At 37.9% G+C, this 19,180-nt stretch overlaps 1 protein-coding gene across 2 annotated transcripts in view; it reads right to left on the bottom strand.

Moving 5' to 3' along the window:
- auts2a (activator of transcription and developmental regulator AUTS2 a) overlaps window positions 1-19,180 on the bottom strand; it is a 327,281-nt gene that overhangs the window by 197,495 nt on the left and 110,606 nt on the right. For both annotated transcript variants that reach the window (XM_088906828.1, XM_088906830.1), the window contains exon 3: window positions 3,430-3,531. In XM_088906828.1, coding sequence (XP_088762954.1) covers window positions 3,430-3,531 — 102 coding nt within the window. The remainder of the gene's footprint in view (window positions 1-3,429; window positions 3,532-19,180) is intronic.

Genomic DNA, 19,180 nt, shown 5'->3' with positions numbered 1-19,180 from the left:
CTATAAGGAAAACAAAGGAAAGTTCATTCCTGAGAACCTATAACCAAACTGAATTAATTCAGGCAAATACTGGGGAAACTATCTTTTACAAACGTGAAATCTACAGGAAAGACAATGACATTCGATTCTATTTTTACAGGTTACTTCATACTACAAACTGCAGTTAATATTTCTGGGAAATTCCCGTGAAATGATTATTCCAAAACATGAATATGATCTTCTTTGTACCTATCTAAACTGAACCAGTTTTAAGCATAATGATGGTCGGATTATCTTAGATACATTTCAACAGAGCTAGTGACCCAAGCTTCACTATTTTGAATGTGCGCCTTAAATGCCAAAAGATGTAAACCTTAGTAACACTTGTTGAAAACTACATGACATCACATGGGCCTGCAGTTTTAATCTTCTTTAATCACAGCCCCTAACATACCTGTTTGTGTACTTTGCAGTGAAGGAAATTACATTTTCTGGGTCAGAGCTGGGGCACTTATGTTGGTTTGACACAGCTATTGTACATTATTCTGGGGGATTCATTGTTTCATGTTTATCTTGGTTACTGTCTATGCAGGTTTGTTGGGATGAAGAGCAGTGGGTATCATTTCAATTTCTGATGTCAACATCAAATTACTTATTTAATTTCACGCCTGGTGAAGCGTCCTATAGCTACACACAGAATCATTTTGCTTCATTTGTTATGCAGTGTTTTTTCGGCGATTGGCTCGCCTTCCAACTGACAGCTTTAATTAGGAGAGAAATTTGATTGCTCCTCTAAAGACTCTGTACACAATCCAAAATGTGGAGGCAGTTCGGCTTGTCAGGGTTCATGCAGACCATTGTCTTTTTTCAGTTCAGTACACCGCACATGTCAGGAGGCAGACAAAATCTTTAAACCTGCGACTGATAAAGAGACTTTATCAGTTTTTTTTAAACTTATAAGCAGCATTTAAAATTGACACAAATCAGCCTCTGTAATTAATCTGTAAATGCTTAATCTGCACCATCAACCAGCCATCAGAGTACTGACATAAGGACATGGTATCATTCTCAAGACATTAAAGGCAGATAAAAATACATTAATTTCAATGACGTCCTGCAGACTTATGTTTAAAAAACACCATAGTGAAGAATATTCTGTAGACACAGCATAGTGAACATGTCTTTTAGCTTCTTCTTTTAATTTCTCTCAGCATAGGGCAGAACGCTTTTTTGTCAGTTTTAATCATCAGAGCTCCTCGGTGGCTTAAACAATAAAGGAGCTCACTCAGAGCTCGGGCTGGTCTCTACAGACCTGACTTCACCAGCTCCAGCCTGGGTCATGCCATTAGCTGACTGTGAGCAGGATTCCCCCAGTGGAGACACACAATTAGCTGATTGACCACAGGGTAGGGTGAAATTAGTCAAACAGACTCCCCTGGTGTTTCAGACAGACACCAGTTCCTACACCTGGTAGGGCCCCTGCACACTGGTAGTGACTTTAGAGACAGGGGTGCCAGTCCTACAACTGGCACTAGCACTCATCGCAGGCATAGTGAAGCTTGCAGCATATCTAATGACAGCTCTTTCTGTAGGTGGGTGTCACGGAAACATGTCCTCACGCCACGTTCTCTCTCCACTGAGTAGGGGAGTTGATGCCCAAGAGCCAATTCTCAAACAGCCAGCAATACCAAATTGGACAAATATAATATAAAAAAATACTGACTGAATTTTAAACACCAAGCAAGTGACACAGCGACAGGATAAATTAATTTGCACCAGTTAAACCTTACACGTTATATTGTCTTAAGAATTGTTTGAGATATCCTGAAATTTGTAAACTCATCTTCATACAACATGAACAATAAGAATACTAGGTAGAAGTTGGCAAAAAAAACCTTCCTGTACAAATCTGTTTTAAAATATACTAAATCTTGTAGAGTCTGTTTTTCAAACTGCTCCCTGATTTGGAAACAAAAAAAAAATTCTTATAAGAAGAAAGAAATTATACATTCTTTATGGTCCACACCATTTTTTTTCTTGAATATAAAGATAAAGATATGGATTCATACAAGAAAACAAAATAGTACGTAGCAATAAGTGTCCTGATGATCACTTTAGATTTAAAAACATGTCCAAATAACTACTACTGTCTGATGTAGATGATCAGATTCTGCCTTGTTAGAAAAATATGGAAGAATTTGTTACAACAAAATAAAGACACTCTTTAAGCAAGAAAGAAAATCCTTCCTTATAAAGAGTTTTCTTGGTTCTAATCTCTCCCCAATTACTTTGTACCATTCAGGGTAATACGCACTAATGTTCTGCCTGAAATATACCCATAAGCATACTTATGCAATACTGCAAATAATTACATAAAAAGCTTCAATTTACTCAATAACTCACAAAAACTCAGCATTACATTGAACCCATTATGCAGCTTAAAGCATTTTTTAAAATCAACACAATAATCTTGTAACTTTTACAGTTTCCATGCTTGCAGTACTTTCTCTAGGTAGTCCTGCATGATTTGCAGAGTCTTATTATATCCTTGCTGCTGGGGTCACCCAGGATGTACTAACCCGGGGTCCCGTACCTAGAAAGATGGGTGGATTACTGGAGCAGCAGTGATTTAGAGAGCAGGGCCCTGGGAGTGGGTACTAGCACTCTCACTGCGTTGGGACTGAAATAAACTGACGACAACTATGGATTAGTCTTTTTAAGTGGACTGCGAACTGTCCAAGGCACAGGCCCGAAGGAACTGTGCTATCAAAAAAAAATGAGGCTGAAAAAACTCTCACGCTCTGCTCAGAAGTATTTTCCAGTTACGATCTGCGTTCTGTCACTAATGCCTTGTTCAATCAAAACTCGCCATTACTCCACCATGTTCCAGCCACTAAAAATCAAAGGTCATACACTGCAACTACTGCCCATTGGCCAGCTACACCTCTGCACATAAGAAAGAGACACCTGAAGAAGGCTCCACGGCCGAAACGGTGTGTTCTCTTTCTTCTTTTTTTCAGCATGGAATAAACCTATTACTTGTTCCTTTGCAGCCTACGCATGCTGACGCAGCTCCCCACCTGAACTACATAAGAAAGAGGTCCAGTACTGGTGACAAAAATGGGAAATGAGAAACTAACTTCCAATCAACCAAAGACGATGCTGAAATGAGACTTCATAAATCCTAGATGGACAGAAACACTGAAAGATTCTCTTTGGATGCATGCCTTTACCCAGGAATAAATCAAAAACGTCGACCAACCCAATGAAAAGAATTACAAAATTCACACTCGGGGCCCCAAGGCAAGTTTTCACTGCGCAGCCTTGTCAAATAAAGAGCCACACGCCAGCAGCGTGCTTGGAATTGGTGCGCGGCGGCCAGGTCGAGATCCTTCATCTTCTCCGGGTCAGCTGCGGGCACAGGTTGGGATTGGAAGACGCTGCACTTACGTCACTGAGCCTCTCCCGGGGACTGCTCCACAGGGAACGCTTGGAATCTCCGCTGACGCTCTCGCTGTCGCTGTCCTTGCAGTTGTTCTGTCCCGGCTTTAACTAGGGAAACACAAACAGGACTGTTAACAAGCTCAGAGGTCCCACTTTGAAAACAAGCTCCTCTCTGCCACATTCATTCTTGCTAAGATCAGCCAGTTTCCAGCTTCACAAATGTTTCCAGCCACACTGAACGTCTTCCACCCGAGAACAACCGCACAATGAACTTCAATACTCTTGACTTTTCAGCACCATTTAATTTTTTAATTGTATATACTTACAGAATTGAAATGTAATATCAATTTGATAACCATGTCACATGTTATACATACTGTAGTGCACACATCAATTTGACACAGATTAATACACGTATTTTAACATAATGAGATTATACACACTAAACTGAAGCCTCTTCAATAATAATAATGTAAGCCAAGCAAATGCTAATGTTCCTATGTTCTTTTAATAAATGTCGTATAAAGATGAAGTTACTTTAGTTATACATTAAATAATCAAATCGCTATTGCCTTTTATTAACATGGCAGAAAAGGTCTGAATAGTTTTCCATGTCTTAAAAGAATGAAATACATCCGCAGTTATAAAGGTGGGCTCCCATTTTAAACGGGGACCTAATTTTAATTAACAAACCGCTAGTGGTTTCAATCAATTAAATTCACTCTCCTGTGACATTTCGTTATGTTGCATACAATACCATGGGCCCTGTAATAACTTTAATAGGATGACAATGAAATGGCTATTTTAACTTTATTTCTACATACAGGACATGTTATCCCACCATTCCAGTGAAAAAGATTATTTATGTCATTTTACATCATAGGTCTTTCAGAATACAGTACAAGGAAAAACACACAGATAAAAATGACTCAAGAGAAATATTTCACCTTATCTTCTGTGTTGAGGAGAGCTTTATTTACCAGACTCTATCCGAGTAGGCAGCCTTAGTCTAGGCAGCAGAGAGAGGCTCTGTAGTCTTATACTTAACTTTCCGCAGAAGGGCCTTAGCACATAAAACAGGAACTTCAAATACCGCATTTTCCACCAGACACACCAAAGAGACAACAGGAGCTCAGCAGGTGTCATTTTCCAGACACAGTTTACAAAAGACAAGAAAGGATGTGATCCAAACATCTGAGCCCAGAAGTCTGGAGAACAATGTCTGACACTTGGGAACTCGGAGAGCCGTCCAAGTTACGATTTATGTCCTTAGTAGCTTCCTCAGTGCTGCTTCCAAGCGACCATCCCTGCCAAGCCTCTTGGGCTTCATTTCAAAGCACATAAAAACTGCTTTATAGCAAAAATGGAGCAAAGCAGTAAATCGGCCCTTACGCCGTCTATTAGAAAAACCAGAGTATAGCATAACACACTAGGGGATTGTTTACCTAGACAGGCCGTCTCTCATGGCACGGCATCCACACAAGTTTCGTTTTATAGGTCGCGGTAAAAATGAGGGCATGAAAATATACCCATTTACTGGCACTGGCTGTCAATTATGGGGAAAAAGGGAAAAAAGGGCCCTTGAGTAAAACACATAATTAAAACGAAAACAGTCCTTCTCTGTAGCCATTAGCACTCTGAAAGGATGCCTTCCCTCAGAGGACTCCACGCGGGTGAAAAGGCGCTGAGCTTTTTTGTCGCCTGAGTGCTAAATGTGATAAGAAAGACAGACCACTTGGAGCTACCGACGAGCTACAGAGGGACAACAGCCCACACAAGGAAGAGCTTGAGGGAACACAGGGAGCGGGCAGAGATACTCAGCATAAATCGCAATAGAGAAACCAGACACTGCACTAATTACTGCTGAGAAAATGTCTCGCCCTCACATACACAAAAGATACTTGCATCGATGCTTAGTATATAAAGGATAGGTTGGGACAATACAGTATACTGAACAGATACGAATGTGTAAATATACACATATACTATAAAATATTCAAATAATCCAACATAACATCTTTTACTCTTCGCCAACTTCTTCTAAGCAATGCTGAAGAAGAGCAAAGAAATACTTTTCTAATGCTTTTTCTTATAATTATGTTGGCCTGTCATAATTAAACAACTTATTGTTCTTCTTCATAATACCGTAAATCACAGATTTACTGAAAGATTATTTTGTTTGATCTATACATTCATTTAAAAGCTTAACTTTGATAATTACTGCATAAGCCATTGAAACTAATGCAGCATGTGTGGTTGTCCTGCTTGTAACTAGAATCTAGCGGGTCAAACATACCACAGGTAGTTAATATGAAATACTGTACAGCCCCAGATTATCTGCTTTTAGTGAAATGTTCAAAAATGTCACCCTGTTTATTTCCTCTGCTTAATGCTTTCATTGCATGGGATCTCAGTTAGTGCTGAAGCAGGAAATAACATAAAAGGAAAAGCCCAGTTAATAAATGAAATGGTGTCTGGCTAACAAAGCTTGTCATATACTTCAGAAAATGAACAAAACAAATGCTAGTCTTAACTGCGAAGAACAGAAGAATCATATAAAAGCAAAAGCTTAATCAAATACACTTCAGTAAATGCTAAGGTGATAAAAATGATTTACGGCAAAACCAGATTCAATAAGCAGAAGATTATTTGCTAGTTGCATTGCATTACTAAGCACCATGATGTACTGATTTGCAAATGCGTCCCTTGGTTTCTTCAATAGATATATACGGTATACATTTTTATTTTAATTAAGGCTTTATATTTTTAAGGTAATTTTGCAAGCATGGACAGGTACAGTCTCTTGGTATGTTTAATACTGGGATTAATGGATGCTTGTGCAGAGTCCTTAATTTGCAAATCACAAGGTGTTGAAGCTGAATGTGAACAGGACGGAGCAGATGTATGAGGGGTGACAGAGATATCAAGAGTGCTTAACTGTGACATGCATAATGGTTTAACATCAGTGCAACAGAACCTTTGCTGTATTTTCATCCCTGTCGATAACATGGCCACACACAAAAAAATACATTAAATTTAATTTTTCAAAGTAACGATCATATGCTACTCTGTTTTTGAAACATTTCCACTCCGATGAACCTATTGTCAGATTAGTACAGTATCTGAAACTGACTGTGTACAGTATCTCCCACTAACTAATAAATAATAATAAAATAATAATAATAATAACTGCTTACACTCATATAGCGCTTTTCTGGACACTCCACTCAAAGCGCTTTATAGGTGATGTGACGGCAGCCAAACTGCACCAGTACGCTCATCACACACCAGCTCTCAGAGGGGAGGAGAAGAGTGATGAAGCCGATCCATAGATGGGGATTATTAGGAGACCTTGGTAAAGGCCAGGGGGAAATTTGGCCAGTACATAGCGATAACACCCCTACTCTATTCGAGAAACGTCCTGGGATTTTTAATAACCACACAAAGTCAGGACCTAGGTTTTACGTCTCATCCGAAGAACGGTACCTTTTTGACACGGTATCCCCGTCACTATGCTAGGGCATTAGGACCCCCACAAACCACAGGGCGAGCGCCCCCTACTGGCCTCACTAACACCTCTTTCAGAAGCCACGTTAGTTTTTCCCAGGTGGTTTCACATCCAGGTACTGACCAGGCTCACACCTGCTTAGCTTCATAAAAACATGATTTCACACAATTTTCTATTTAATAAAAGGCATGAGCAGATGTGTAATGGGATCTTTGTTCAAACTAGTTGCCACATCTAGCATTAGCCAGATTTTAAGAGAACACCATTTACTCACACTATTTTCTCTTCATTTTTAAGGAAATGTGTTGTGTTTCTTTTTAGCACATTCAACTCTGGAATAGAAAATCAATCCCATTCAGTTCCTGATGGTGAGCACAACCCGTCAGCACTGCAGCAAAGTGTGAGGCTAAGTGTCCTGTTCTGCATTTTTACACATCTTACGTCTGTTTTTAAGGATTTTTTTCCCCCGGAAGTGTAATTGAGGACTCAACAAGATAAAACAGTAACTGCCTTTAAAATTATTTTTAAACTGTAAATGCCTGTGTTCAATTTTTCATGTCACGAGAGATAGGGCTTCAAGATCCCAGAGCAGGGTCTGAAAAGGAGAGGCGCCAGAGCTGAGCTTCCTTCCCTGTTTGATGATCTAGGCACTTAAGAGCTGTACTTTAAATTAAAAAATCATGTTACCATTTTTCTACTTAGCTACGAGATCAGACCTTTTGTAGTTGCAGCACGTTAAATTGAGGGTTCTCCAAAGACTTCATCAACATACTTTATTAAAGATCATTTTGCTTTTTTATTATTATTCCAATCCAATATAAGACAGTTATAATTTCTTTGGAAATGTCCTTGTTTTACTGCGCGGCAGAATATTGAGTGATAAAGTAATGATCGGAAGAGGAGGAATACAAATTTGATTTACCAAATGTGTAGCTCTTTAGTGAAGGCATGAAGGAAACTCGTCAAGTACATCTGAAGGATCAGACAACACAGTACGTTGTCATGTGTATCTTGCACTATTGTAAAGCAATAGAACACTGAGAATGTATCCAGTAGTCTTATTGTTAAGTTGCCATGGTTCTGGACAGAACTCCTTGCATAGGCCTTTTTAAAGGTTTCACGATCTCTCCCCTGTATTGGTTGAGAAAGATGTCTGCTTTGGTCTTGAGTATTGTAGAACTAAATTTCTAAAAGTGAAGAGACGTAAATGGTTACAAAGGGAACACAATACGAAATCCTACAAGGCACGTACTTGCATGTTTGCGCGTACCACAATTGTACACTCTGCTCATGTCTTCCCTTGCACATCACTGAGATGGCTGACCCTGTCTTTCATCTGTTTCCTAGTCTTCCCCCTTTGCTTCTTCTGCCTCTTCTTATTTCGTGTAGCATATATCATGAATATCCTAGGCTTATAATTACATCTGGCATTTCTGGAAAAATAAAATCTATTAACATGTCTTTATAAAAACAGGGATAAATCTACAACTCCAAGTATGGTGTCAATCTGTGGACATTCCAAGTTGCCATTACATCAAGCTTTAATATCGTCTCTTAATGAAAGCAATGTGATGACTAAGTTCCACTAAGCCTTTATCTGAAAGCCCTTGACTTGGTAAATATTCTGTTTTCATCAAGATAACAAACAGATGGTTTTAATATTCCAGGGGCTAATTTCTCAACAATTAAAAACACAGCAAGACATTAACATCTAATGAAACATTTAAACTACCAGTAAATGAATCTGCCATTAATTTTCACACAGTAAGGTCTTGTTTTCCCTCAATCTGTTCTTTATTAGGAAAAGTTTTTTCCATTCTGAATTTATTGAAGTATAGAATTAACAACTGTTTTCAATCAGGAGTCAGCATGATTCTTTGGCAGTGTGCACACTAAAACATCCACACTATTAAAGATTAATTTATTCTACCATTTCTTTGATGTGAAAAGCAATAAAATAAGCCTATAGCCCCATCAAAATACCCACTGAACCCTGTGTTATTTTAACCCTAAATTTGTTCAAGCAGAGAAAAGCCAAGCTACTTCTTAGTACTTACCTGAACGGGCCCAATGGAGAGCTGCAGTTGGTGTGATGGCAACAGCAACTTCTATTGTACATCAACAATTTCAGTAAATGACACGTTTTCTGTCCAATATATAAACCTTGGATATCCCTGGCTTTCAGCTGGATAGTGAAACCCTAGAGAGAGGCATTTTAATTAATGCCAGGCCCTAAAATGCATTGAAATGAACCAGTAATCTTCTACTTGAGTTTATTTGCACCTAGCTTTGAAGCCAAACCCATGCATGTGTGCCAAAAAACTATAAATAGCTCAATCTATTTTATATCCCCAATCCTGATAAAAAGCAAGCCACTACTTTTGTTGCTTTAGTGCATGAGGCCAAATGATGCCTTATTACTGCACGAGTTTTTCACAGCAATAATTTTGTTCAATACTGGTAAAACAAATTAAATCTGGTAATAAATTATCATTTGCAGTATTCCTTTAGTGTACTTCAGACTCTGCACTGCACTGTTTGCTCTTGATCCATATTTCAACACTCTAAAGTGTCCCTTTACTTTCTATCCACTAACACTTTAGCTATCTCATGGCTTTTAGAAGGTATGACAGGATCCAGGATCTCTCAAAAAACACATGGTTGCTACAATCTGGTTAGCATACTCTGCTGATAAAGCTGGCACATATTAAAGTCAGCACAGGGAAAGAGTCCACAAGTGCAATTTGCATTATCTAGGTAAAAAGCAAATAAGGAACAAGAGAATGTTGTAATGGAGAAATACAGATGGCCTTCATAAGTCTTGTTGATAATAAAGTCATTAATTCTAATATTATTTTTAAACATCATTGCTTCCTGTAAATGACACAAAATGTCACAAAACATTTCTTAAACGTGCCTGGCGTTTTTGACCATGATTTAAATTTATAATCACACCATTCACCACCAAGCGAGTGTTCTGCTCATCTCATTTCACACAATACACTTCAGCAATTTAGCAAATTTTCCAGTTTTTATTTGTCCCATCTGGAACACCACCTAGTAACTCCAGTGAAAAACAATACATTTTGAAAGGACAAGTAGAGATTAAAATCACATTGAAATGCAGAAAATTATGTACGTTTTTGCTTAATCATAAGAAGCTCTTGAATATAACAGTTTTAAAATCTACATGTAGTGATGTACAAAAAAAACAGATATACTATTTTCTAAGCACTGAGATTCCACACTGTCAGCTCCTGGTTTCCCTTAGTTACGCACAACAGCTGCACAGCTCAGTAGTAATAAACGTGGAACAATTTAATAGCTTTTATTGTTCTACTGTGATGTTTGAGAACAGCTAACCTGTCCTCATAGGATCCAAAAGTCCCACAAGGGCTGCTATGAAAGAAGATCTCATTTACCTAAAAGCGCTTATAAATTTTTAATTTGCTTTAACAAGTAAATTAACAAGTCCCTCATTCAGGCAAGTTTTATGGCTCCATGCCACTCAGGGAGGACTATAAAAGTTTTATAGATAATCCAGTGCTACCTAGGTCGCTTATAATAAATTGTCTTGTTTCCTGATATGCTGTCAAATCCCTTGGATTTCCAATGATTTAACATTAAATATCTTCTTTATGCCACTTTCACAGGTAGACATATGAAAACTAGTAAAACAGAAAAGGTCACCCATTGCCTTACAGACAATTCAAATTCTGTGACCTAAAATGCATCTGAAGCTAATGACTGCCTCACTTTTATATGAACTAATATTTAACAATATTAATCCTTTATACAATGTCTACAATTCAACTACATGGTAATAAGCATATACTGTACATTTATGCAAAAACAGATTTTTTTTGTTCTAAACGAGTATACATGACAAAAAACATTCCTAAGAAATCATATTTTCTTTTGTGCACTAGGTTCTTTAATCTAATTTATTTTCAATATTAGATTATTTAGATTGTGTTTTTTATAGATTGTGATGCCACTAGAGGCGTCGTCCTAGAGGGATGGTACTTGTCTTAGGGCACCCTAGAACTTTTGGACTCCTTTGCCTGTACTGAGATGGACATGAAAGAACGTGAGCACCTAAAACAGCAGCAATGGGCAGTTAACAGAGCAGGGAACAACTATGAATCCTGTCAAGAGACAATATAAGCCGAATACCAAGAACAGGTGTACCTGTAGCTAAAAGAACTTTTTTAGATGAGAGAAAGCTGCCACACTCAAATTGCTGTATTTTGTTGTAAGGATTCATCACATTGGAATTGGAGAAGAAGAAAAGACTAAGGCTTAATGTAAGTACAATCATCCATGGTTAGATTGGAGGATGGAAAATGATACAAATGGAGAATATAAATACTGGGGCAACAGAGTAGTTAAATAAAGAAGCCCAATTGTGAGAAATGTAAAAACCATTAACTGCAAGATTGGATTGGATTAAGTTGAGACCAGGAGGAGGATGCTGAATTCAAAACAAATCTAGCAAGTACATATGGACCGTGAGCCTGAGGAACTGTTTTTCGTGTGTTTTTGAGAAAAAACATACCAGTGGCAGTAAATTCCCTATCTGAATACCTATATACCATTTTATTTTTAGCTTTAAGAAGTTAATAATGTTAAATTATTTGTTTGACGGTGTATTGGGCCCCAACTATATCAGTGTTTGTCTGTGATCCCCACAACATCACAATATTTATACCATATAGCACTATATATAACAGGGGTCGGCTCCCTAAGGCACACATGCCATTATTGGCATGCAAAGGGATTTTTAACAGCACATGCAATAAAAGCAGCACATGCAATAAAAGTCTAATAAACTACAAAGAAATTAAGTTACAAAAACAAATTAAAACTATGCTTGACTGTTCTGTAATTCTTTTCATCATGCTATTTACTGTATTTTTTAAGGGAACAAGCTTATTATTTGGAAGGAAAGCTTGCAATCTATACCATTGATATAATTTTCTACACTTAAATGTAAATTCAAACATAGTAACATCAAAGAAGGTTTTGGCACACTTTGTGCTTTGTTCAAGATTGTCTTTATGCAATCAGAAAAAGGTCAACACCCCATACTACATAAGGAAAAATGGGTTGCAACATTTATGGTTGACATCACCATGCATATGAATGAAGTCAACCTCCATCTGCAGGGTGCAGATCCAACTGTTACAGGTCTTTTTGAAAAGTAATTTCCTGCAAAATATTTTCTCCATCCTCACCTTTTCACCATTTCCACATCTTAAAGAACTTATAACACATTGCACAATCCGTGTTGCTGAGTTTGGCACTAGCATTTTCTGTCAGATTTCAGGATTTCCAACATTTTGGCCAAATGCTTTCTTTTCTGTTTAAGCCTTTGATATAAGTGATATGAAGCTTTCAGTGGATGCATCTTGATGATTTTGAAATGCACCACAGTAAAGTCAATGGGAAGTTTGATATTTGCTCGATTTTCATTATCATTTCTATTGTGTCTTAATGAAAACACCTAGAGATGTCAAACTTCTTGCTATTTGTAGAAGCTGATTTGTGATTTTTTTTTTCATTTTATCATTTAAATACCTTTATATTTTGAGTCGATGTTTAAAATAATTTTAGGCCCCGAGAAGAGACAACTCTTAATGCTTATGATTTTCAATCTTTACTCTTCACACCACTGTTGGCCCACACAAGAATATGAATCAGAAGAGGCTAAATACTGGGACCCAGTGTCAAGGGACTTCACGCTGGAGGTCAGGGGTTCCTATCAGCACTGCTTTTTGTCCAGAATGGGGGCGCATAGAGCTAGATGTCACATGAACTCTACTTCTTAACAGAAGCAGTTGTCAACAGTCAAGTGTGGTTAATCTGGGATCTAATTTAATAATAAAAAACCATCATGAGAAGAGAGATGCAACAGCAGTCAGAAACTGTAAGGAAATTGTTGGTCCTTTAAGCTTATCTTTCAGACAGCTGCAAAATCATGTCACGCTGGCAACCCATGTGGCCCAGTACTGACCTTCTTCTTTTGCTCTGAGGCCAGTGCTTACTAAACATCAAAGACAAGCAGTGCACAGGCCCTGGATGCAAAATAACAGCTTGTCAATGTGGATCAGTTGTAGATTTTTTTAAACTGCACAGTGACAGGTCAATTGGTTTATGTACCTACTTACATACCTACTTGTTTTGTATCAGCTGCCCACCTGCCTGTAATACCACACTGTCACCTTTTTCCCAACAGCTTTTTTCATTCCTTTTGAACGTATAGTATATACAGATGTGTTAAGTACAGTATGCGGTCATTAGATGCTAATGAAAAATTCAGAGATATGAAGTGCCAAACATTATTGTAAGGCATTAGAAAATGTAAGAACTAGAAACGGGTGCAAGCATGGTTTTGTGGCTGGAAATTAAAACAAATTCCTCAATCCAATAGACCATTCTAAAATGATGATTTATTGCAATAGTGTGGTTCATGCATATCATCCATTAATTTGCTATCCTGTGTCATACAAGATGATTGTTTTGCATGAAACTTGAAAATGACTAAAAAGACCAATATCATCTCAAAATTTCTGGGAATAGGAGATACCTGGTCATGTACAGCGCAATATAGTGACACAGTGAGCTCACTCTGGGGCTCTTGCTTTGCTTCCTCATTCTAACACTGTTGTGTCCCAAAATGCTGGTCTCCATCCCAGATTTTCCCACCCTAGAAAACCTCTCCAGAAACGTTCAGACAAGATCTGATCTTTGAAATGCTTATTTTATCCTACTCTGCTACAATTATCTTGGTTACACTGGGAGAAGAGGTCATTCGCTGGAAGTTTTGAGTCTGACTTTAGGAAGTCAGTCTTGAATAATATGACTAACAGAGTAACAGATCTGATGGCAAATAATCACACCTTGATTTTTTGTGGTGTTGCTTTTCCAGTGATCAGAGAACATTGAGATTATTGAATCTGTCCTCCAATTTGATATGTAATATGTTTTGCAAACAAAGTTACATTAATGTACAGAGTACACTGTAGGGAAAAATGACTAGCAGACCATCAGTTTCAGTGTTAAAGTAGAGATCCTTCAATACAAGTTTCTATAGGCTGCCAAAGACTGCGCTTGCAGATCTCAGACATAAATTTAAGTCTCATCTTCTCATATACTGTACCTCAATAAACTCCTTGACAAGAATCTGAAGATCCTTTTCTTTCAAGGCACATACTGTACAATTACCTCTGGCCAAAACCCACAAAATACATGTGTATCATTAATTTCTCCAAATAAAGGCATTACAAACTAGAAATATATATTTGCATCATCTGTTTAACTTAATCCTGACAGTCCTGTATCTTGGCATCTAAAGCACTTGAAAGAAGTCTCGTCTCCAGATATATTTAGAGAAATCGTGATAGACATAGATTTCAAGATTTAATTTACACTGTGGTAGGTCTAAAATATTGTTTTGACTCCATAATTACACCGTTAATTATGGTTCATAATCATAAACTCCTTGCATGTAATTCTCTTCTCCTTTTCATACTGGAATAACAAAAGAAATTTACATTTTTAGCAGACACTTTTAATATGGATGATCTTCGCAACATGAGCTTACTGGTTTCTTTTTATACTTATGTTTCCACTCTGCAATGCATGCCTATGTAGTCCCTCTGGAAAAAGCAAAGCTGTCTACACCCCCCAATGCATGATCTGTTTTACCTCTGGGGGAAAACAAAAGGATTGGCTTCCTATGTTAATATTTGTATTACAGTATTACAGACTTCAGATATCCCCTAGCAGAGGTTACTCTTTGAAAAATGAATCCAAATGTTGTAGACAATACTATTTCATGGGCCAATATTGGGGATAATATAAATCAAGCTCATAAGACCATCAAATGATCCACTTAGTGTTTCTTCCAACAGTGTATTTGACCACTTGTAGACGATAGCATATAAACTTAATCCCTTGTGGCCACCTTTTAACACGTTTTTGGAGTGTCCAGATTTGGTTAAGTTTTGATAGCAAGTATTTCTTTCTTTGTCTATTACACTAAATTAGAAAATTCCCACTTCTCACTCTTGACAGATGTTGATTTCAAACTTGGCATCTCACAGCAGAAGAAATTGATCTGTTTAACTGATTTGACTGCAGCTAAAGAGATCTTTGTAGAATCTGATAAGAAATTGAGGCAGTATATTATTTCATATAATAACTACTATATATACCCACTATATAGATAACTGTTACCAATGCCTTTTTAAAATTTTCTCCCAATGTCTTGTTAATTTTAAAAATTATATAAGTAACACATAATGGTAATTTACCTAACACTGAGTTACTAACTCCTTTAATCAGTGTTTCTTGCTAGTGAGTTGTACATTGTGAGTTTATATTTTTAAACCAATGTAGTATATGGGTTTTATAATAAGCACCCATAAATATTTTCAAAAATATTTTGATATATATCCTGTAAAAATAGGTCAGTGTATTTAAAAAGCATATACAGTAATTAATCATTGTTTCCCTACTACATAGAGTTCTTCATCTTCTATTTGCATTATAAATTTTAATATTCAAATACCTTTCATGCTTATTAATGAGAATTATTGTGTTCACACATGCTATGAAGGGGTAACAGTTTTAACATAAAAACCATGAATAGGGTCAAGTAGATATTAAGTTTTAAAGAGTGCATACATAAAAATACACACAGACGTCTATTAATACCAGACGTCAGGGCAGACACACAGACATACTAAGGGCCAGTTTTCCCAGAAGCCAATTAAACCTACCAGCGTGTCTTTGAACTGTGGAGGAAACCTAAGTAAACACAAGGAGAACATACAAACTCCACGCAGATAACACCCCGAGTCCACAACTGAACCCAGGGCCCAAGCACTGTGAAGCAGCAACGCTAAGCCTTGCACCACCATGTAGCCCGGATACACATATGTGACCAGAATTTAAGATGAGAATAAGAGCTTTTTACAAGGCCATGTGAAAATGTACGAGAGAACAGCGTCCATGATGCTAGCATGTTGTTGCACGGTGGACAATGCCAGCAGGAAAGAGTAAATGGAGATGTGGAAGGCGAAGTAATTGTGGCTCTTTACAAATCAGAATGCCAAAATCACATGAAAGCGTCTCGGGACCATACACAAGGTGGCCACCAGCACACAGCCACTGATCCACAGGCACAATGGGCAGGGAGAGAAATACAAAGATAAACCCAAGCAATGGAAAACCAAGCAAAAAAGAACTGGGAGCCCTTCCAAACCTGCAGCTGTGTCGAGCCATTAAAAAGCTGAAACTCATTCTGCTGCTCGACCTCATGCTTATCACCACATAACTATTCATCAAAGAAATTTGTGTGCAATTAATTAAATTATTCCCATGTCTCTGCCACAGAGTCGTTATTCCAATATCAGCTTTCACTCGCGCTCTCTTAAGCTCGCGTCTGTGTGCCAAGTCACATCTCCAGAGCCGACCGGTCTCAATAAAACCGTGCTCCTCTCTGCTCACTAAGGCTATCATTTCTCTTTTTTATTGCCATTTATTTTCCACAAGGAATACACTGCCAGTACATTGGCAAGACTTCCAGTATATGAAGGCAATGAAATTTACCGCAGACACTTAACACTGGGTCAAGCCTTGCGCAGAGCTCATGTGAAGCTGTAATATGATAAAAAAAATGCTTCCAGTTGGGAGATTTTTATGTTACAGAAATAGTTCAAACTATACCGCTGTAAAGGAGACAAGAATGTACAGAGCCCTTGAAAGTCCAGTGGTTTATGTGTGCCCAGACAAAGTGGGGCTTAAAAACATTTCAGTGATAGCATTTATGTTGTACTTGCCATTGATGTGAACATTTAAATAGGTCAGTACTCTATTATTATCCCAAGCCCTGAAGCAGCACTATTCAATTTGCAGCCCTTCCAAGCTACTCCATTCCAGACATTTGATACAACCCACTCCTTACTTGCCATATTGACCCCGCTAATTATCAGCCAAATAACAGTGGCTGTAGCAAAAATCTGGAATGGAACTAATTGGAAATGCAGCAGGTTGAGAAGACCTGCCCTAAAACCTACAATTACACAAGAAAATAAATTATTTAAAGCCGAAATCTCAAGAAACTAAAGTGAATCCCTTAAAATATTGCATGTTGCAATACTGCAACATATCAAACATGTTTATAATATTCCAAAATAATCACTTAAACTTTGTTTGCAACCATATACTACCACCATAGTAAAAGCAATGCTTAAATATTTTAATAAATTTTAAATGTTTGTTTTTGAAGATCACCTATGCCAAAACACGCCACGAAAATCCTGAGGGCTTTTCTCGTGTGATGTTGTTTCCTTTTGAAGTTAACAAAAGAAAACGTTAAATGGAAGGAGCATTTTTTCTAGGAAAGTCCTGACATGAAGGAGGATTAATTGCTCAACAGGATTACTAGCATGCTTGTAATCAGTGAGAAACTAAGAATCTGGATGATGCAGTATTTCATGTAATTCCATAAAGTCTTAATACTGTATGCTTTAATTCCAGGTGTTTTTTTTTAAAAAAAGAGTAAAACGTGTTTACAAAAGGTTGAATGCCTTGGACATAAAGTTCTTGAAATGTTGGAAATTGTTTCATACACAATACAGTACTGCAACCCTCTTTTTGTAAAATAGTTCATACTGCACTGCAACATACATGATTGCTTCATGGAAATGAATAAGTGCTGTCTGTCCTTAGTGCCCCAAATCTCTGGCGTACTCCTCTCTGGTATTTAACACCGAGGCTCCCTGATTTAGATGGATCTCTCTTTCAACAGGTGAAGTTGACCCGAAAGAACTGGATATCCAGCTATCTAATGCTCTGTTTTGGCAAGCCCAGTGCAAGATAATGAGAGAGCCTTTCACTCTACCCGCGCTTGGCTGCTTTAGCAATGAGGATTAGCGGCAGTAGAAGAACTGCTTACAGAGTGTACTTTGCCCATTTGGCTGACTACCTTCACATCCAAGGTTTCCTCATTGCTAATTGCTTCTGTAAACTTTCCTATCAATCTGCTCCAAAATCCCATTTTAAATTTCCATTTTTCTACAGAACCTGCAAAGAATATTATTTTCCATTCCAGGCTGCACGGTTCCAGTAAGGCACGAGGTCTGTCAACGTTTAAATGCAACAGCACTCCTTTCAGGTCTTGTAGCACAGCAACTCACAAGGGTGGGTATTGATTTCAGTTAAGTGAAATGAATCTCAACCTGACAGCTGACACACAGAGCACAGAATGTGCCACAGCCAGCCAAAGTCCTAATTGATCCCAATATAGAGACTGATCCGGATGACAAAAATCATCACATCAAACTTCAGCTCTGCCTTCAGAGTTCGTTACACCATTAAGCATAACACTAGTATTAAAAGTACTGCTGTCATCATATTTTCCAACCCCTTCTTTCCCTGATGAAAACATACAACGAAACTTGGCAGTTATCCGTGATAATATCTATCCTAAGATTTGCTTGAGAAAATGTTCACATGGAATTTCTAAATCGGTACAGTGGTGCACTCAATCCAGATAAGAAGTTACAATTCTCATTAGGTGCCGTTTAAGTATACTTAATAGGGTTGCAATTATAGTGACTGGAATTCTTACTGTCCAAAAAGTTTCAACATAAACATTCTTCACATAAGGGTAAAATAACTAGTAAGGCCACCGTGACAAATAAAAATGGACAGGCTAGATGTGTTTAATATAGTTAAATCAACTAATTTTAAAACAAACCATTTGGAAGGCAAAGAGTACAGTATAATTTCAAAACTCCAAGACTCCCCCTCTGTTCCTAAGCGGGCAGTGCCATGTTCCCAACACATTTGATATCAAGAGCTAATTTCCACTCTTTCAGAAAACCACACCAGTAATGTAGTTATATAACAAAGGGACGGCGCATTATTGCAGAATGGTGCAACAGGCAACTGGAAGAAATACCATCCAGACGATGAACAGGCGAGAGTTGATACATTTGCTTTTTGGAGGGGGGGGGGGGGAGGATAAAGAATCAAAGATGCCATTTATAGAAATCTCATAACTGGAAGAAAATAACGCGGTGCACTAGTTTTTCTTCTTTTCCTTGGAGAAGTGTGGGATTTGAAATCCACATCATCATGTTGCTGGCTCTTCGAATATCTCCCCACTAACCCCTCATCATCTGCTGTATTATCCAGTGTTGCACTACTTCAAGACTTCCCATGGAGCGTACATGC

The sequence above is a fragment of the Atractosteus spatula genome, chromosome 27, assembly GCF_055471065.1.
Source record: "Atractosteus spatula isolate fAtrSpa1 chromosome 27, fAtrSpa1.hap1, whole genome shotgun sequence".
In the NCBI taxonomy this organism is placed as follows: domain Eukaryota; kingdom Metazoa; phylum Chordata; class Actinopteri; order Semionotiformes; family Lepisosteidae; genus Atractosteus; species Atractosteus spatula.
The sequence above is the reverse complement of the archived record's forward strand: the minus strand, read 5'-3'. Positions and strand labels throughout refer to the sequence as shown.